The sequence below is a fragment of the Alligator mississippiensis genome, chromosome 1 (assembly GCF_030867095.1).
Source record: "Alligator mississippiensis isolate rAllMis1 chromosome 1, rAllMis1, whole genome shotgun sequence".
Lineage (NCBI taxonomy): Eukaryota > Metazoa > Chordata > Crocodylia > Alligatoridae > Alligator > Alligator mississippiensis.
This window is the reverse complement of record NC_081824.1, coordinates 115,146,486-115,166,809: the sequence shown is the minus strand read 5'-3', so window position 1 is coordinate 115,166,809 and position 20,324 is coordinate 115,146,486. Positions and strand designations below refer to the sequence as shown.

The following is a 20,324-nucleotide window of genomic DNA, read 5'->3' as shown; positions in this document are numbered from 1 at the left end:
CCGGTTGTCCTCCCTTGATAAACTTATAGGCATCTACAAGGTCTCCACTCAGAAGTCTCTTGTGAAGGCTGAAGAGATCCAGATCCCTCAACCTCCCCTTGTAGGGTCTTTCACAGGGGCCACTAATCATGCGAGTGGCCCTCCTCTGAACCCTCTCCAGATTTTCTGTGTCCCTCTTGAAGTGCAGCGCCCAACACCAGACAGTACTCCAACTGCGGCCTGACCAATGCCGCATAGAGGGGGAGCATCACCTCCTTTGACCTGTTGGTCATGCATCAAATGCACAACAAGGTGTGATTGGCCTCACTGATGGTCTCGTTACACTGCCTGCTCATGTTCATCTTGGAGTCAACTGTGACTTCAAGATCCCTCTCAGCCGCTGAGCTGCTGAGGAGGTCATCCTCCAACCTATAGGTGTGCTGGAGATTCCTCCTGCCTAGGTAGATTACCTTGCATTTATCTTTGTTGAATTGCAACCTATTTCATTTTGCCTATTGGTCCAACCTGTCCAGGTCAGCCTGTATCTGCTCCATGCCCTCCGGTGTGTTAACTTTGCCCCATAACTTGGTATCATATGCAAACTTGGAGAGGGTGCTCGCCACACCCTCGTCCACATCGTTGATGAAGATATTAAATAACACCGGTCCAAGCACCGAACCCTGTGGGACCGATGCATCACCGAAGCCATCGGGCTCAGGCTGTTCTGGCCCATCTTTTAGGAGTAGTTGAATTAAACAGAGTTCTAGTTAATTGAAGGGTTTGGGGGGTTTTTACCCCCCTGTCGTTGTTTCTCATATCCATTGTATATCTAATGTGATCACAACCTATTTCAGCTTGCTTTTCCAGTGCTAACATGCTAGTTATTAACAAGGCTTGACCTCAGTAAACCTTACCTGAATATCTTGGCCACTATATTCAGTAGATACTTTGACATGACTTTATCTCCAGAAGATCTCTCAAATTTGCCACTAGGTGGCATTGTTCACAAACTATGCTAATGGTTCAGGCTCCTTTTTAATTATTTTTTTTTCCAAATTCAGTTGAAGATCTGTTAAAACCTAAAACATTTTATTCCTTTATATTTATAAAAATCATTTTAATAACTTTTACTGTAAAGTCAACTTTTGGGTTTCTTGAATGATCTGCATCTTTTTTATGACCTGAAAGACACCTTGTTACCTGAAAGCTTGTCCAACAACTTTCCCAGCTGCAGTTAGTCCAGTTAAAGGTATTACAATAACCTCTTGCTTCCCATACATTTTCTGAATGGTCGCTGCTACAACACCACTCCAATTCTACTACAGACTTTCTGAAGTCTTTAACTTGACACTGTTTTCGGTGTGTCCAAATTTGAGTTCTAAATTTCCCATGAAATCAGTTGTCCCAGATTTGTAATTTCATTTTTATTTCCATTATATAGTAAGCAGTTATGATAATGCTGAGTATCAGAACATTTGACTTGCATATAAGTACAATGTAATGTTTCTTTAAAAAACACTCAATTAAAAAAAGGGGGGGGGGGTTTCACTTTATCCAAAGAATTAATATAAAATATAAAAACTTTCACTAAACTTAAATATTACTTAATAAATAAAATGTTACCCCTTGCATATATCCTGCCACAACACGCTTCCTGGGTTTAGCACAGTAACTGATTTCAGAACTGCAAAACATAATTATAATTTTCTTCAAAACTTGCTAATACACAGTGTGCACTTGTTAATGTTCTGAATTTCATTACATCATCATATTTGCTGCTGTCTGGGTGGGTAGACAAGCTTGAATGAGGATAGTCACAAGTGTACTTTTAGAGGAAGACAAGCAACTGTTGATAGAGAAGTGGGCAAAAATAGTTTCTCACTCTCTCTCCCCATATTAAACTCTGTGTTTTATTTTCTAAAAATGTGTAAGCATGCATCGAGCTAGATATAGCACTGATAGGGCTAATTTTGCAAAGTAAAAATTACCTGTATGTGTAGTATTCAGCCAAACATTAGCTTAGAAGCAAAGCTCAGGTATGTGCTCATTTTGAGATTCATTTTATAGAGCAATCTTAAATGTTGGAAAAATTCTGACTTTTTCTTCTGGGATGCAATGAATGACTTAAAAAAAAATTAAGTTGAATTAGTCTGAGTTTTTAAACTCACTATTTTAAGTTTCTGTTTTATGAGCTCTCTCACTTCCAATGCAAGTTGCACAGCTTATTACAAGCCTATGAATTTGTAGGTTTTGTGTGTGCATATTAGTTTCTATTTTATCTATAATATAAATACGTTTTTAGTTAGTTGGGCTTAAATGTGCTAAAGTAAATGCCATGAAATTTTTTATATTGTCCCTTTCTGCCTAGTTCTTGCATCATGTTTTTTCTTTGTTCTGTAGCCCATGATTTAACTGTGGCTTATTGAAAACTTACTTTTTTCCCCCTTGACCTACCGCAGTTGCACATACCAGTTTCCATCAACTGCTAAATGCTTTAGAATTATCAAGTAAAAATTCATAATGCTAAAGGAAGAATATCTGTACGCCATTAAAATCTTTTCCTCCTCTCAAACAGCTGCAGAAATACAAAGAATACTATATAAACTTGGAACGCCACAAGATACGCCTGAATTGAGGCAACAGCTGTAAGTACTTCACATGAAATACTCTAATTTCACTGCATTGTGAACACTCTCAGTAGGTGATGGTGTGTTGTAGCGAAGTGCTCAGCTTTGTTGGAAAAGAAGAATAGAACTGAAATTTAAAAATGTGGATTGATTTAAAAACATTCATCTTCGGTATTTTTGTGTACTAGAAATTGCTTTGCTTGCCCACTTAACTAGCAATTGCCAATGCTTCTGCTAATCATATGCTGCGTACAGAGGTAAACAAGAGAAAACTGAGAACACTGGAAAGTGCAACGCAACTCCAGGGCTTTAAAGGTTGGCCTTTTCAATTCTGCAGAAAAAGTTTCAACGCAGTAATGTGCTGGGCTTTTTGTTGGGAAACAGTAGCAAGTAGTATAAGAATGCAAAGTAAGACTTCCTTTTTATACAATAATAACCGCAGTAGGAGGTGAAATTACGAAGTGAGCACATGTCAAAAAAACAAAGGAAAGCAGAAGTGAAATCAGGGTAGTTGACAGAAGCTGTGTGTCTGTTCAGACATCTGAATATGGGCTTTCATTAGCATCCTACTGAAAGTGGCTACTAGCCACTCACCATTTCTCAGTACAGAGTTTCATAGTGATGGGATTAAATGATTTGGAGTAGTGGCCTTTGCCACTTTTACTCCTTAATCCTAACATAAATACACACAAACTGCATGTGCTATGCTACCCTTGTGGGTGAGAAAGTTGATGGAGTCTCTGTGGCTGTTAATACTGCTCTGTGGTCATTGAATTGCACAAGGAAGTTTGTAACTAGACCAGGGGCCTCAGAGGGCCAAATCACTTTCAGTTATCAGCTCTGGGCTAGAGCTATAAAATTAGCCACACGCTGCAACCCTGGGTCCACCAGGGATTTCCCACTTAAGACAGTGATTGAAAGTAAACTATAGCAGTTACACGGTAACTAAACTTTCAGTTTAGTGAAATTCCTGTTTCACTTGGCATGAGTCGAGGTAGGGAAAATGCTGCTGACCATTAGGTATCAGTGCTGCTTCTCCTCCCTTAGTAATTTTTTTGCACATGACTTAACATGAAAATTATTTTTTTGTAATACATAATTGCATCCCTGCAGTAGTTGAAAATTGGATCTTGGTTAGTATGGTTTTATCAGTTTTATAGGGTTTTGCGTGGATTAGGTAATACATTTGCAACTAAGGATATGCCTTGGCAATAAAAGGTGCTCATTTAGATATACCTGAACAAGCTTGGACAGCGGTGGCAGTCTAGCTTTGATAGTACAGCCCTCAAAGCTGGCTGATCACCTGCCTTTTACACAAGTCTCTTTTTAAGTTCTGAGCACACATAGCTAAGCTGTTAGTTAGCTCGAGTGTGTGTACAGAAATGCAGTCAAACCCTAATGGCAATATAGGTATGTTCCTTAATCTGTATGACCAAAATTGATTCAATATGTGATGATAGGGAAAATGGCAGGAAGACCTAGAGGTAGGATTACCTACTCGCTGAAACTAGGGAATCCATGTTCTGCCTTCTATGTGGGTTTGTAGTCTGGGAACACTTGGGTCCATGACTGCTTTTGAATGTCCAGAAGTTGAATTTTTTGAGATGTTATACTCAAACCAAAAAGCAGGCAATAATACATTTCTTGTATTAATATGGTGAATATATGGTGCATTTTGCTGAACTCTGCTTTTTTTCAAAATTAAGTAGCCACTGCTCTTATGAAGATCATGCTCTGGTAAATTGAGCCGTGCCATCTTCCTGAATTGAAAGCAGTGTTTGGGAGGGGTGATTCCTGGCTCTCCTTTGTTTATTGAGAGTGTTGGCTTCTAAAGCCTAATAAGAACCCGTTAAAATGGTGTCAATTGTTGCTAAGATGAAATAGTGGAGTTGGGAATAGGCAATGAGCTATTGCAAGGAAGAAAGTGCAAAGGGGAAAGGAGAAAAAGGCACAGATATGAAACTGAACAAAAAGTAAACAATGAAAACTTTAGTCATTGCATTGATGTATGTTGAACAGAAACCTTTCATTTAATATTAGGAGTTGGCTTCTTGTGAATCAAGTGAACTGTATGGCCCTAGACTTGCATCTAGGCCTTGAAGTCCACAAAGAGTTTGACCCTCTGCTTTATTAGATGATCGGCTGTCTTGTAGCCGTTTGTACTGCCACATTATTAAATTCAGCATAATCTATGTCAAGGTCTCTCTCTGATGTAAAACAGTTCTGGGTGATCAGTTCTGAGATGTACTGAAGAATGGAATGGAAATGCGTAAATATTTAGCAAGACACTAAACATAAAAAAAAATGCTTCTCATCCACCAACTTGTTGTAGCAAAATAACCCCCTTCTGGCTGTAATGAAACTTTGCACTTGGTCTAGGCAACAGAAGCAACAGTACACGAACCAGCTTGCCAAAGAAACGGACAAATACATTAAAGAGTTTGGTGCTCTGCCTGCAACAAGTGAACAGGTATAAAACTGAAGAACATGGATCACTTGGTCCATAGTTCTCTTAAATAATTTTAATTACTTCAATTCTGTACACGTTACTAGATTTTACAACAAATGAATTCTGCATTGTTACAATCAATATATGATGCTTTGGAACAGGTCTCAATTACAGTAAAATTCAGAACTGACTTAAGGATGAGAATTGCTATCATATATTGCAATTATCGTTGCTGCTGACGAGCATTTTGACTTCAGGATCAAGAGATTTTAAAATGTCTGGTACACAGACTGTCAGTTAAATATTGTTTAAGCTTTTCTCATATTTTCAGATTTAAGTTTGGTACATTAGATACCATTTTACGTAAAGCTATTTTATATCATTTCTTGCTTGACTCAAAGTGGAAAATTTGGGGTGAGAATCTAAGTGTGGTGTTAAACCAGATGCCTTTCACCATCCTCACACCTTAGTCTAGGATGAGAGGTGGTGTTGATTGACCAAGGGCAAGTTGCAAATGACAAAATCAAAGGGAGAGTTCATGTATGTGGGCATGAAAATCTAGATCAGAAGTTTTTCATTCCTAGTATCTGTCTCCCTACAGTCAGAATAAAAAACTGAAATTGGTCCTTTTTTGTAACCGAGTGGAGCCCGTGGGGGCAAGCCCATTTCTTTAATTAGATAGTACATGGCACACATTCAGCATGTTTTTAGTTGAAGAAAGCCTCAGTGCCTCCTTGCTCTGGCTGTTTTCACAGAGCTTAAATTTCACAATAACAAAATGACTCAGTGGCTGCACAGTTAACTAATTACCTGGTTAATACATAATAAGTAAAACTGATATTTTAACTTTGCTTACAGAAAGATGCCCCTGTCCTTATAGCAACCTGTTCAGTTGCAATAACAATTGAAAAAGCATTGGGTTCCTAATACTGCATTTCCAGATATGTATTGTGTGAACCTAGATTAAATAGAAAGTGGTCTGTGCAATGAAACTGGGAGGGAACCTGTCCATTCTCTATTTAACATGTAGGTCACACTATGGAATACTTTTGGGAACCCTTGAAATAAGGTATTGCTGAAGTCTGAAATAACAGCAAGTTTGATCAACTTTCTAAAAATGCTGTCCAACTTTTCCTTCTGTAGCGTCAAAGAAAAATACAAAAAGACCGTCTTGTAGGTGAGTTCACTACTGCGCTAACCAACTTCCAAAAGCTCCAAAGGCAAGCTGCAGAGAAAGAGAAGGAATTTGTAGCCAGAGTGAGAGCCAGCTCCAGGGTATCTGTAAGTACCACAAAACATGCTAGTAAACTCACTCTTGTGTCTTTTACTTTACAGTAATAGAATTTTTTGTTGTAAAATTAATAATGGCACGTTTTATAGAATAGCATTCTTACAAGTTTTTCTTCATTGCAGGAGGGCTAGAATGCACATTTAACATGAACATAGTTGAATCTTTATACTGTGCACCCTTCCAACACAAGTACTTTACAGAAAATCTTATTTCATTTTAGTTTAATTATCTTGCATTTCAGTTTAGTTTAATGAATTACGATGAAACAACTTCATCATAACCTGGTTAAACCTTGTTTTTTGGCCCTAACTTTGTTCCTATATATAATTTGACAGATATTATTAATAATGTTCCTGAGTGTGATTTATGCTGTGATCTTACCATAAGAATTATGATTATCTAGTTCCTTAAGTATACAGGATTTTCATGAGCAAGAGGATCTTTGCCAGAACCCTTTGTATAATTAAGTCTATTGTGCTGAAGAGCAGAATGTTGAATGTACCGACCTTCGTTTAGAGTGTCTTTTTCAGTCTCAAACTGGACTTTCAATTTTATTTTCCCAACAAGTAGAATCTCAAAATAATCTTGCAACTTTTTTTTTTTATAGAATGCACTCAATCCTAACCTTTGACTTTATGCCAGTATGCACTACTCTACTGGTAAAATAGTTAGCACGTTCTTACTGAGCTGAATATTTGTTGCTCTTGCTTCAGTTTTATACGTGCAGAGGGCAACCCAAGGCTGAGCACATGTTAAATCATGTTTTAGTTTTAAGTTAGGCTAAGCTATGAAGCCCTTAATCTTGATTCATTATGGAAATGCTGACAAATGTTTGGATTCTCATCATGCATAATCAAAATCTTTTCTTTTTTATTTGCTGTAGGGTGGTGGTCCAGAAGAGAGTTACAGAGAAGGAACACTTGTTTCCTGGGACAGGTAGGATGAATCTAATTGAAACCTAATTGCCTAAAATGGCAAAAATTGGTTAGTTCTGATAGCTGAGACTTGGGTTTATTTTGAGGGGTGATAATGGACTACAGTAAGAGAATGGTTATTATTAAACAGCATTGTAAGATAACTATTCAGTGCTTTTAAAAGTCTGCTTTTGATGTTAAACTTGCTCTTGTGAGGATTTTACTGTGCCTCTAAATGTTAACAGCTATACATTGCTAATACTTGACCTTGATTTTAAATTTTGTAGGACATCTTGCAAAATATTTTTATTTTATATTTATTTTAAAAACATTGCCTGGTTAACATTAGATAATGTTTTAACACTTGCCTATTCAGCAGCCACAATAATTAATGTTGATCCATTTCTTTGGGAGGGAAAAGAAGAACAACAAGATCTAGTTAATACTAGAGGTGCACCGATACAACGGTCTATATTGTTTTGATACTGATAAAAGGAAAATTGACATTATCAGCAATCGGCTTTTTTCTGGCTGATGTTGCCTATAAATGCCACGTGCATGCATGCAGCTGCATGTGGTTGGCCCGGCAGCTTGGAGAGGAGCGTCTGGCTGGTAAGTCTGTTGGGGTGAAGGCACAGAGGGGAGGGAAGGGGTGGGGGGGGGGAAGTGAGGCAGGAGGGGGACTGGGGCAGGAGCAGGCGCTCCCTAGGCAGGGCGTGGGACAGTGTCATAAGCTGCTCCTCTAGGGGGGCAGGGAGGGAGTGGGGGGATCCTGCTGCTGCGCGCCTTCCTGGATGAGACAAGGGGGGCATATGCCCCCTGGATCTGTGCGTGGGGCGAATACAGGCTGGGGCTGGGGGTGGCCCTGGGCTCTTCCTGGTAGGGTGCCCAGCCAGGGCTGAGCTTGGGGCAGGCAGTGGCTGCACTTGAATGGGGGCTTGTGGCTCCATCCTGCACCCTGCCCCAGCTGAGCAGTGCTTGTCCCAGCTCCCCTCTTCCCTCACTGTGGGGGCCTCAATCTGCACCCCCCCTCCCCCCACACACACTCCCACACCTCTTCCCTTTCAACAGACTTACCAGCTGGATGCTGCTCTTCAAGCTGCTGTGCTGCACATTGGCAATTGGATTGGTATCAGTCGATATGGCTTGTTAATAATCAGCCATTGGTATCGGCCCAAAAAATCTTTATCGGTGTACCCCTAGTTAATACAAGTAATTTTTTTTCTTGCAGTAAAGCCAGAAGACTCTCAAACAAGAGTGAGGAAATACTGATGCTAGATGCTATACAAAACAGAATTATATTTATCAAATTAACTTCATATCCCTTTATCAATGGTTCTAACTTTGATAGGCTTGAGGCACCCATAGGTAAATGTCAGCTTTTGGTTTTCATTCATGTTTTGACTACAGGAAAATAGAACAATTCTTCTGTTACGAACAGATCAGAAAGCCCACAACAGGGCAGAAGGGTTTTAACACTATGAATTCCTTTGAAATGTTTGGTTTTATCTTGTGAATCATGTTTGAAAATCTAATGTTGCTAACATTGCTGCGGCATCTGACACTCCTAATGCCTCTCCTTCTCTCAAACATCTGTTCGCAAGTTAGCGTGAACTGAGATATAAGCAAAATGCTGGAAGAGGGATGTAAGTTATAGTAAGGCCTCCACCCCTGAGTTCTTGTGGAATAGTTAATGATAGATTATGACTTTCCACATGGGCATGACTGTGGCATACTTGGCTTGGCTTAATTGTCCTGCCTCCGGTAACAATGGCAGCAAAGTCAAAATAACACAGATCTTGGTGCAGGCTAGTCTGGATTCTGGTCTGGCTTGTACAGCCTTTGCTGAAGTCTGTTCCGAAATAAAGTCCCTGTGCTGGGGGATGGGAACACTCTCAGGTGCAAATGAGGTGTGAATATCATTATTATATTCTATTTGTGATTTATTGTTAAGGCTGCAGTATCTCTGGACTATAAATCATAAAATGAGAAATAATTTTTCACCCCAAGTCTCATGGCAGTTCTGGTTCCTAATCCTGTGAATCTAGTGGTTCTTACCTTTTTTTAGACTCGTGGCATCCCATGTTAGACTCAAGGCACCCCTTGGCAATGGCACCTCTGAACTCTTACTCAGTTTTCTGACTACAGAAAAGTAGTAGAGCAATGTTTCTGTTGCAGAGAACTCAGAAAACCCACAATGTATCAAAATGGGCATCTTTACATGTGCTCCAGGGTGGGGGGAGGGGGCACTTTAATTGAATTGCCTGCAGTATCACATGTATTCAGCATCCCGTGCTTCAAAATGGTGGCGGAAGTGCTTTAAAACTAATTCAACTAACTAGTTTAAGCACTCCTACTGCTATTTTGAAGCACAGGGATGCTGAATATATGTGACACAGGCTGCTGAAGCGTGCTGATTGGAAAAGTCTCCACCCTTGAGTTCTTGTGGCAGAGTTAATGATAGGTTATGACTTTCCACATTGGCATGACTGTGGCATACTTGGCCTGGCTTAATTTTCCTGCCTCTGGTAACAATGGCAGTGAAGCCAAAATAACATAGATTTTGATGGAGGCTAGCCACCCCTCCGTACATACTCTGGATTCTGGTCTGGTTTGTACAGCTTTTGCTAAATCTGTTCCCGAGTAAAGTCCCTGAGTTTGCTTCAACGCATCCAACATGTGTATAGGTGCCCAATATTTTTAACACTGTGGATTTCTAGATGAGATCTTGGGGTTTATCTTATGAATCATGTTTGCACATCTGACAGTACTAGCATTGCATGACACCCCACATCACTCTTGAAAGGATCTCAAGGCATCCTGGGGTGCTGATTCTACTGTCACCTTTTTTTTTGTCCAAGGTTGCTGCTCAGCTTTGACTAATTTAAGTGCCCCAAACAGAAACTTTCAACCAGTTGCTGTCCCTCTGGTTTGTTTTCAGTAATGAAAACACCAAGTGCAAGATAAAGCAGCGCAGATGGGAGGAAGAGTGCATGTGCATCAACAGTACTGTTAACTAAAAATCTGCAAGCATAAGAACATAATTTTTGCATAGCCAGGTTTGTTTGTTTGTTTTAAAACAACAATTTAAATTCAGTGATGATCCTTCTGGCATGCTAGGATTTTCTGAAGCAAGAAGCAGTAGTAGTTAGCGTTCATTCAACTGCCTCTATAGTAGACAATGATTTAAAGCAGCATAGCCTTTTCTTTTATCCTTCTGAATTAGGGATATCTAAGTCTCTGAAATTTGAATCAAGATATTTAAGGTTTAGACTGAATACCTGCCTTCTCTAAAAGCAGCTTCTCATTCTCAGGCTGTTTTAACTTGGGGGGGGTCTGTACTTAGAAATGAATTTTAACTTTACATGACACGCTTGCAGTTCAGAATGCAAATCTAAAAAAGCATTCCCTATATGCGGATCCAGGGGATGGATACAGGAATGCATATTCCTATATAGTTTGCAACAGCTTTGTATGTGATGGCACATTATGCCAAGATCAAACATCTATGCCTGGGCTAGGTGACAAAATAGACTGTTTTAACTGCTCCTCACTGCTAGATAGCAAAGGAGGAGTTACTAGCTTTGTTTGCCTTTAGTGAATGGTTATCCTGGGTTGGATGCAAACAGATGAAACTAACTAGTGTAACTTTTAAACCATTAAAGCTTGACCTCCTCTTCTCATGGGATAGTTTGCCACCATATTGGGCTAAAGTTACTCCAGAATAGGGGTTTGTGTTGATTTTTTTTTTTTAACACTGGAATAATGCCAGTTATACCCATGTAAATATTTTTGTCTGTCAGTCTTCTTAGTTAGAAAATATTCAGCAGCCAGCTAAACAGACATAGGAGCTTAATCTGTCAAAATCCTTTAAAGCATACATGTACAACACCCTGAGGATTCAGGTTTTTTGCATCAGCTGCTCCTAGATTTTTTCAAGGGTAAAATATATGCAAACGCATATGCATATGTGAATGCTGGTAAGAGCAAGTTATATATATCTTTGTATAGTTTCCTGTTGTAAAGTGTATCCTAACCTTAGTCTTAATAAGAATTTAGTTGGGCTGATTGTTCTTTTTCCATTATTATTTTCACCTCCCTTCTAGCCAACCTCAAGCACAAGTGCAAGATGAAGAAATTACAGAAGATGATCTTCGTCTTATTGAGGAGAGAGAGTCTTCCATCAGGCAGCTTGAGGTAAGCAAGACAGCACTGTACATATTTAGAATATAGCAGTCTTGACAACACTTTTATAATGCTTCCAAAAAGCATGTCTTAATGTAGCTAGTACGAGCAGTTAATCAGGGGGAGAATTGTGTTGAGAGGTTAGTAATTATTTTTTTAAAGCAAAAATTGCTATCACATGGCAAGGGAAGAACTTTATGTGAAAACAATGGATCAGTGAAACATTAAGTGCTGCCCTACTTTATTAAACCTCCTGGATTCAGCTGAGATGTAAGCAGATGGATAAATCTTGGATATACAGTAAAAGCTGCGCTATCCGGTATCTTACAAGCTGGCAAGCTCCACTAACCGGCATGCAGACTTGTAAGATAAAGTGAAACCAGAAGTGCCCACCACGGCGCTTCTGGTTTCTCGGACCCCAATGGCCCAGGGCAAAGCATCCTGCGCTGCCGAGCCCCCATGGCCTGGGGGCATAACAGGCTGCGCGGGGCCATGCAGGGTCTGCCTCCCTGTCCCACAGGGCCTGTGGAATGGGCGGTGATGCCACGGGAGGGGTGGCGATGCCGCGGGAGGGGTGGAGGGACGCCGCAGACGTGGCAGGAGAAGTGGCAGCTGGGGCCACTCAATTAACCGGCATATTTTGTTATCGGGCATCCTCCATTCCTGGGGGATGCCGGATAACAAAGCTTTTACAGTATTCAAATAATTGTCCCTTGTACTTTTTATATCCCATGTATTTTATACCTTGTAAATAAATATTCATTGTATTTTAAAAACCAAATGTATATCAACTGGGCTTCCAAGAAAGGTGGTGCTCTCCCCTACCTGGGGCGTCTTTAAGAGGAGGCTAGACCTGACTGGGGTCGTCTTACTCCAGTGCTCTTTCCTGCCCAGGGCAGGGGGTTGAACTTGATGATCTGCTGAGGACACTTCCAACCAAAAATCTATCAATCTATGAAAATTCCCCCTAGGTACAGAAATTTCCTGTTATGTTCACTGATCATAATTTGTCGTTATCTCTTCCTATAGGCAGATATTATGGATATTAATGAAATATTTAAAGATCTAGGAATGATGATTCATGAACAAGGAGATGTGATAGGTAAGCCCCATGGAAGTATTTTTGAATGCTTGTTATGGAACTCATGTTGAAGTAAACACTTGGGGAAAATTTAAGAATAACATCCCAGTGGTTAAAGGAAATTAACATGTCACTTTATAAAATTCATGCATCTCTGTTTTAAATAGTGAAATCTTACTTTTTCCAGAAAGCAAAGTGATTTGGTTTCAGCGAACAGTTAGTACTCCTCATTTCATGAGACAGTCTGAATTTAAGATAAGGGAGATGTTTCCTCTGGTATCTCTAAACCAATAAAGGTGGGGGATACTAAATCACTCTTGAGATCTGGTTCAGTGCTCTCCCTGAATCTACTTTGGCCACTCTCAGAGGGGAAAGCACTTCTTAGGTACTTAAGGGGCAGTCTGTTTTTCTCTAGCTAGAGTGAGATTGCTGGATGATCTGTTAGAGCAGAATGAAAATATGAAAGCGTGCATATGCACACACATGCCCTTTGCAGTTATGAGAGCCAAAACTAATTAAGTTAAACCAAAAAAAGGTCACTGTTACTTTGAAAGACCGTCCACACTGGCAGTTAAATCTGCATAGCAGTATAAAAACACTGGTAAATTTTTCCCATGTAGGTGGGTTTTTCTAATTAAAACAATACACCTTTTATCCAGCATTCATGGCCTTGCTGAGGATTTTTTGGTCCCCATAACTTGTCTGAGTAATTACTGACCCACAAGGCCTTCTAAGTTCTCCACTGACTCGAGTCCATCTTGTGTGGGAGAGAAAAATCAACATGCAAGAAATTTTCCTCCAGAGTTCATATTCCAGGCCCACCCCACCCCAATGCCTGAATTAGAAAGTTATGAAACATGAAAGAAACCTTGGAATACCCTGTGTGGTTCAGAAGTTAGTTTTGGCATTGATACATTACCTATAGGAAACATGAAAAGGAGAAAACTCACAAAGCAGTAGTAAAAAGTCAGCATGTCCTTGAAGGTAAACCAAAAGCATCAAACGACTGGTCTGCATATATTTTGGTGTTCCAACTATTGTGTTCATAAAATACAGTTTGGTCCATGCTTTTTAAGAGTTGCAGATCTCTTAACCTGTTATGAGACACATATTTTCATTTTGCGCGTTACTAATTTAATTAGTGGTGGCTTTCTCTGAATGAAATGTTTGATTTGATCAGTTACATATAGCAATTCAAGGGAAAAGCGACTAGAATTTCTTTTAAAAAAGCAAATATCTTCTCTGGGATTCTAGAGAAACAGATTTGCAATATGTTTAATCACAGTTAATTAGTAACATGGTTGATCAACACATCAGGCTTTATTAGCTTAAACTTTAATTGAAAAACTTTTTTCTTTTTTTGTTTTGTTTTTCTCTCGCAATAAAGACAGCATAGAAGCCAACGTAGAAAATGCTGAGGTCCATGTCCAGCAAGCAAACCAGCAGCTTTCAAGAGCAGCAGACTATCAGGTAGTATCAATGTTAATGGTCAGACAGTAGTCAATAACTAATTATTTCAGGTGTGAAGGTTTCTGTTATGTCCAGGTTACTATTCAAATCTGTTTTACAGTTTATTAAGAAGAAAAAAAGCCTGAAGGCTTTTAAAGGGTCCAAGATCAGGAAGAGACAGAATAGCACACCTAATGGTGCTAATATTATGTGACGCCCTCTGCTGCAAGGATCTCAAGGTGTCCCAAATTACCGCAGCACCCTGGTTGAGAATCACTGCTCTGAATTAAAGGCCCAGGTAGTAGGGGTACTGCTTTGACAGCATATCCCTGTTGTGCACATCAACTTTTTGCTTCCTGGGGCTATATATCTCACAGATTGCACAGTCCCTAAATTGACTTCATAGTTTTCTAGACTCCCATCTGTTTTCCCCCCTGTCCTCAGGCCTTCAAAGAGAATCTTTATGAATGAGTTTTTTAAGTTTCATGGATTTTGGCATCGTTAGAAAGAACTTATTACTAATAAGCTCTCCTTCTCGACTAACCTTAGTCCTTTCATTTTTAAACCTTCTATAACATGTTGAAGTAATAGCTAGGCAAAAGAAATGATGGGAAAATGTCATTATACTCCAATTTGAAGAACTGTTACCTCATTTCTAAGGTGGGAAAAACAGGATGTGTAAGTTCTGTAAGATGTGTTTATAGGTGAGGCTGGTAACACTAACCATTATTAAAGTAGCCTGACACTTCTGATTTCTGGGACACTGCTTTCAGTTTTTTATAGCTTTGCCAAACTAACCATTCCAGCTGTTTTTTTCCATGAGAGATGTCTTTTTTAATTTCAGCCAAACAGCTCATCCCTTCCATTTTCTAATGGAAAACAGATTTTTATTTTTAAGTCAAATAAAAACATTTTGGCGACCACTCTGGTAGCAGCTCTATTCTGACGTGTTTTAGAGCAGACACTTGAAATATATGACAGGCATGGCCTTTTATTCGGGCTGTGCTTTTTTGTGGTTCCCATGAAAATATGTCCAAACTTGGCTAAGTTCTAAGTCCTTGAAAAATCGGATCAGATGGGTTCAGTCAGTCCCGAGGCCACACCGACCGTTGGAGCACCTCTGATGTAACAATAACTTTCCTCCTTCTTCCCAGTCTCCTGCAGTCTTTGTTCCATAGAGGCTCCTTTTTCAGATGCTAAAATCTCCTCCTGTTCATTCCTCACTGAGGAGTATTGAAAGGCTCAACAGGCTAGTTCTGGTGCAACTGGATGTACTCTGTTCCCAAAGCAAATGAACGAGTTCCCTCCCCTCACAGCTCCTACTAGGTTGTGCATCTACCACCTTCCTCTTGCCCAGAGATCAAGTGAGCATGCTGCAGCCCAGACCAAGAAGGACAGCACTCTTTTTTCCCCATAATGAATGCTTTGAGTTAGGCCAGAAACTGAGCTTGAAGCAGGAATGCCTGTCTCTTCTGTACCCTCATTGAACTCTCTGCCCCACAGAGGAAAGATCAGCCTAATTTAAATGCAGAGGAAGCAAGTTGGATCAGAGGTGAAAGGAGAAGATGGAGGGGAGTGAAGTAGTAGGATGTCCCTATAAGAAGTATAGAGAGAAACAGTGTTTAGGAGTCTGAGGCTGGGATTGATAGTTGAAAGGAGGCTAGACTTGTTTGGGCAAGGAATCTGGGCATGAGAACCAGTTAGTGAAATGGCAGAGGGAGAAAACGTGAAGTTGGCTAGGGAGAAAGTATGATTAAATTTGACAAGAATCTTGTGGGGAGGAAGGGGAGAATAAGTATTCAGGCTCCAGGAAGTGATAATGGGCCTCTGGGCATGGACTGGTGAACACATACCCAGTGCAGTTTACATCTGTTTTGTAACAGGTGAAAAATGCATGGGGATTAGGAACACAAAGAGGTACAACAGTCTTGGAGTAGTTCACACAGGCCCCAGGCAGATGTGACACTTAAGATGTGATCTAGTTAATCGTGTGTCTCAAAGTGTAAAGTGGTCACATTTTCGGGGATTAATGGTGCAATAAAATGGGAAGCCAACTATAAAAAAAATTATACATGTTTATTAACTGTCTGGTTTCCATCTTGCCTTAAATGGAATGTGTGAAAGGGACCACCCCAGGGTGTCAGCCCAGGAACAGTCCCGATGAACTGATCGTGGGCAAGATAGGAACTGTCCTGGAATTTCCGCCCCACCCAGTGCTGTCCCAATCTGCCTTGGCCTGGCAGGGACTGTAGCAGGATTCAAGTCCCAAGGCTGTCTCAGTCAGCTGATGATCAGCTGGGCACCCAAATTGCTAGTGCAGTTAGAATCTGATCCCTGATGTCACAGTCACATCTCCTGCCTTGCACACGTGGCATGGAAGGGAGGTACAGTTCTTGGGATTGTGGATCAGATCCCATTGTTCCTTCAAATGAATGTCAGAGACCACAGTTGACTGCTATTACAGTGCTTTGTCTTAAGGCACTTGTGGGGGCTGGTAATAGCCCTTTCATTTTTAGCAAGTCAGAATGTCAGTGGACCTAAATGGGTAGAGTTTTGCCTTGATCATTCCAAGGGTAATTCTCCACTGGATTGTGTGAAGTTACCCTGGTTTGTCATCTGTCTGCTGCTTTCTTACACCAGGGTGAAATAGATTACACTGGTGTAAATGTGTCATCTGTCCATGCCTTCAGACAGAAAGCCTGAAAGAGGAGACTTTGACTGACCAGTCAAGAAGATTAACGGGAAAAAGAAGTCTGATGATTGGAGAGTGGGACTGGGTAGGTGAGGAGAATGGGATTGGGACAAGAAACCAGAAATGAGAAAGACAGGACTGGGACAGTGACCAATGTAGCTGGGCAGAGCTTCTGAAGTGGTGAAGCTTGGGTAGGAAGTAGACAGAAATATCTGTCCATTAGAGGTGTCTCATTAGAAATATTTCCACTAGAAATATCTATCCACTAGATATGTCCACTTCATCTGTCTTGTAAAGCCTGGGCTGGAACCCAAGACTGAAGTGTTGCCGTTCCTCTCCTGCAATCAAATATCTATGAAAATCTAGTGGTAAATGTTCTTCCTCTAGTGCTGGATCCCCATAGAGGATGACAGACCAATCACTGGAGCTAATGGAATAACTGATACCAAGAAAAGGCTGTGTGCTGGATTTAAAAGTTCCAGTTCACATGGTCATCATTATAATGCTGCCAAGATGTTTGCTTGCAAAGTTAAAAATACAAAAGTTGGGCAGTTATCAGAATTAAGATGTTGGGTATAACTTTAACTTGCTCATTCCCCCTTTTGTAGTAGTATGATGATATAGTCCTTAATTAACGGAATTGCATGCTGTTTTTCTGCAGGACTGCTGCCTCTTTCACTGTATAAAATGCCTGCCTTCTAAAGTCCAGCCACTACAGGAGCATAACGCATATACCTTGCTTTTTACCTGGCTTTCTGAGCCTTTCACTGTGGCAGCCACCACATGCGCTGTCATTAAAGTTTGTCTGTTGCCTTATTTCAACAGGGCAACTCCCTTCCTCACCTGATCTCTGTTCACCCCCCATGCTCCTCTTCCCTCTGCTGAAAATAGCAGACTATTCTGAAAGTTAAGGAGCAAAGCTATTACTTCCATTATTTCCTGAATGACTTTTGCTATTTGACATTTCTAATTTTCTAAGTATGCAGTCATTTAGGTTGGATGACTAAAGTCATAGAATCAATTATTTCTAATACTGAAAATTGTACAACAACCAAGTTTTTTTTTTTCCCTCTTTCTTTTGGCAGCACAAGTCACGAAAGAAAATGTGTATCCTTGCTCTTATACTGGCTGTTGGAGCATTGGTTCTTGGACTCATCATATGGGCATCTGTAAAATAAGATTGTAGAAAGACCATTGTAATTGATATTTAAATTATGCAAGGAAACTGCTACAATCATGGTTTCTCATTGTGAAGCTGTTGAGTAAATAATGATTGCATACTTTATAGTTTTTGCTTTTTATAAAACAATTATTTTTAAACCTGAGAGGTGACCTTTTTTTCCTCAGTATTGCAAGCTCGTATAACTTTCTTACAGTCTTGGACTTGTGATTGCTGTCTTGCAAGGGCAGTTGGTCAACTTTTTAAATTACCGTATCATTGTTAAACTTAAGGAAATTAAAACCTCCTAAATGTGGGAGCTAATCAACCACTCTGATCTAAGATGGGCATAACTTTTCTGGGGGGAGGGAGTGTTTAAGTGTTGCCTCATCAAATCAAATGTTCTTGAACTCATTGCTGTCCTTGAGGCAACACACTTGTCTTTCAAATTATGTTTGAACTAATGAAGTAAACTGACTATTTGCTATGGGTCATTGTGAGTAAAATACAGGTCGCTAATATCAATGTAATCAGTCTTTACTATTGAAGGCTTTGGATGAAGCCTTTAGTTTGTTTGCCTGAGAAATCTTTCAGACATTTCATACTTCTCTACCTGGCACTAAACACCAGTGTGCCTAGAAAAGCCTGCTGTAAAGATATGGTTGATGGTATAATTTATGAACATAGACCTTTTGATTTGATTCTTGAATTTAGAAATAGGACTTGGCATTTTGTACACCTAACTTATGCACACCTGTATCTATAAAATAAGTGCACATAAGTGAATGTGACTAAAAGAAAATCTAGCTCTAACTTCTTATGGAATCCAAATATGATATTGGGAATCGTGAAAATTCCCTGTTTCTTTAACTGCACTTGAACTCCAATCATCTGAGCCTGCTGGCATGATTCAGCTTCTAAAATAGTACAACAGGTCCAGTTTGCAAAAATGCATTTTTCTTAACTACGGGAGAGGAGGACTAAGAGTTAAATTCAGAGTCTTGGTATTTAGAGGTAAGATCCTAATCAGTAGAACTGATTCAGCTTGCTCAGAAGTTTGGTTACACTTACAGCCTTTTTCTTTATAGTGCCATTTTGTACTAATCCGTATTAGAACGGTAATGAGTTTTGCCAACATTGTCTTGTCTTTTTAATTGATATATTAGTGCACTAATCCAGAATAGTGTACAGATGAAAATGTCAGTTAATCTGTATTTTATAAAAGTTCTTGTACAGCAGTTTAATAGAGAATGCACTGTTTACATGGCAAGATATGAAATTTATTGGGAACAATTTAACTGTAAGCATCAATGGATTAAAATTGTAGCCACATAATCAAAATAAAGATGTTTTTAAAGACTGAATATGTATTTCCCATTTCCTTTTTCAGAATGTCTTTCCCTGTTCCTCTCTACCCTTCCCCCTATTCGAAACTCACAGTTATTTTTGTTTTTGTGTTGGTTTTTTTTTTTTTTAATGAATGATTACAATTCATGAAAATTGACTGCCAGTCCCCAGACTTTCATTTTTGTTCACATGAGAGCACTGCGGCCATTGGTTGCTGGCCTATTGACATGAATTGGATTCCACATTGGAGAGATGACAGTTCACTTAGAAAAATATCAGTTTTCAGGTCCAGTGCTTAAATGTATACCATTTTAAATCAACGTCTAGATTTTTTTTTTCTTCTGTTAAGGGTGTGGGTAATGGTAGGTGCCAGCCTTCTCTGTGTATTTGTTATAACTTGTTTTACTATAAAGAAGAGGAGCTCTTAGCAGAGAATGGGTCCCTGTAAGTGAGTATTTAACTCTGAAGAGACAAGTTTCACTGGCAGACTCTTACTGTACATTTTGTACTGCACCATGCAGTGTACTATAGAAACATCCAAACTATCTTACTTGGGGAACCAGAAGCAGTTACAGTGCATATGCTCCGTTTGTATTAGGAAATATTAGTGGGTTTATGTGTAAAACATGTCCACTCATTACCAGTGCCATGTAGGAAGGCTTGGATTAGGTTTAAAGTTCAGGGATTCTCATTCCTGAATGAGGTTAGTAGATCCATCTGGGTTAAGTCTTGTTCCGATTATACAAATAACAATTCAAAAGGAAACACTATAGTTTTCATTTTTCTGATATGGGAGTTGATAGAGAATGGCTGTCAAAAATCATAGGGTTTCCCGTGTCTCCTAGAAATCTATTAAATCGATGTGCTATAACATAATGTAGTGACAAGGGTATAGCTCACTTTGTTGATTGTCCACTGCATTCATCTACACTGTTGTTTCTGTGTTGGGAGGTGGAGCAGCCTAAGCCAAAAGCTCCAAAATCCATTGAAAACACCAGCCCCATTGAGTAAGGGCCCAACTTATTTAATTCAAACAGATTCTTGGCACTTATGGTCCTCACACAACTTGATGAGGAAGTCATATGGTAGGAGTCCTCTAAACAGTAAATCTAAAAATAATCAGTTTTTAGAAGTAATTATTACTAATGGAG

At 39.7% G+C, this 20,324-nt stretch overlaps 1 protein-coding gene across 7 annotated transcripts in view; it reads left to right on the top strand.

The window, feature by feature from the left end:
* Positions 1-19,190, top strand: part of STX7 (syntaxin 7) — a 55,093-nt gene extending 35,903 nt beyond the window's left edge. For 6 of the 7 annotated variants that reach the window (XM_019479642.2, XM_059713129.1, XM_019479640.2 and 3 more), the window contains 8 exons: positions 2,555-2,624; positions 4,986-5,076; positions 6,199-6,336; positions 7,230-7,282; positions 11,367-11,457; positions 12,475-12,547; positions 13,914-13,996; positions 17,329-17,746. In XM_019479642.2, coding sequence (XP_019335187.1) covers positions 2,555-2,624; positions 4,986-5,076; positions 6,199-6,336; positions 7,230-7,282; positions 11,367-11,457; positions 12,475-12,547; positions 13,914-13,996; positions 17,329-17,514 — 785 coding nt within the window. In that variant the 3' untranslated portion in view covers positions 17,515-17,746. The other variant, XM_019479644.2, reaches the window with a different exon arrangement.
* Positions 19,191-20,324: the final 1,134 nt, after the last annotated feature.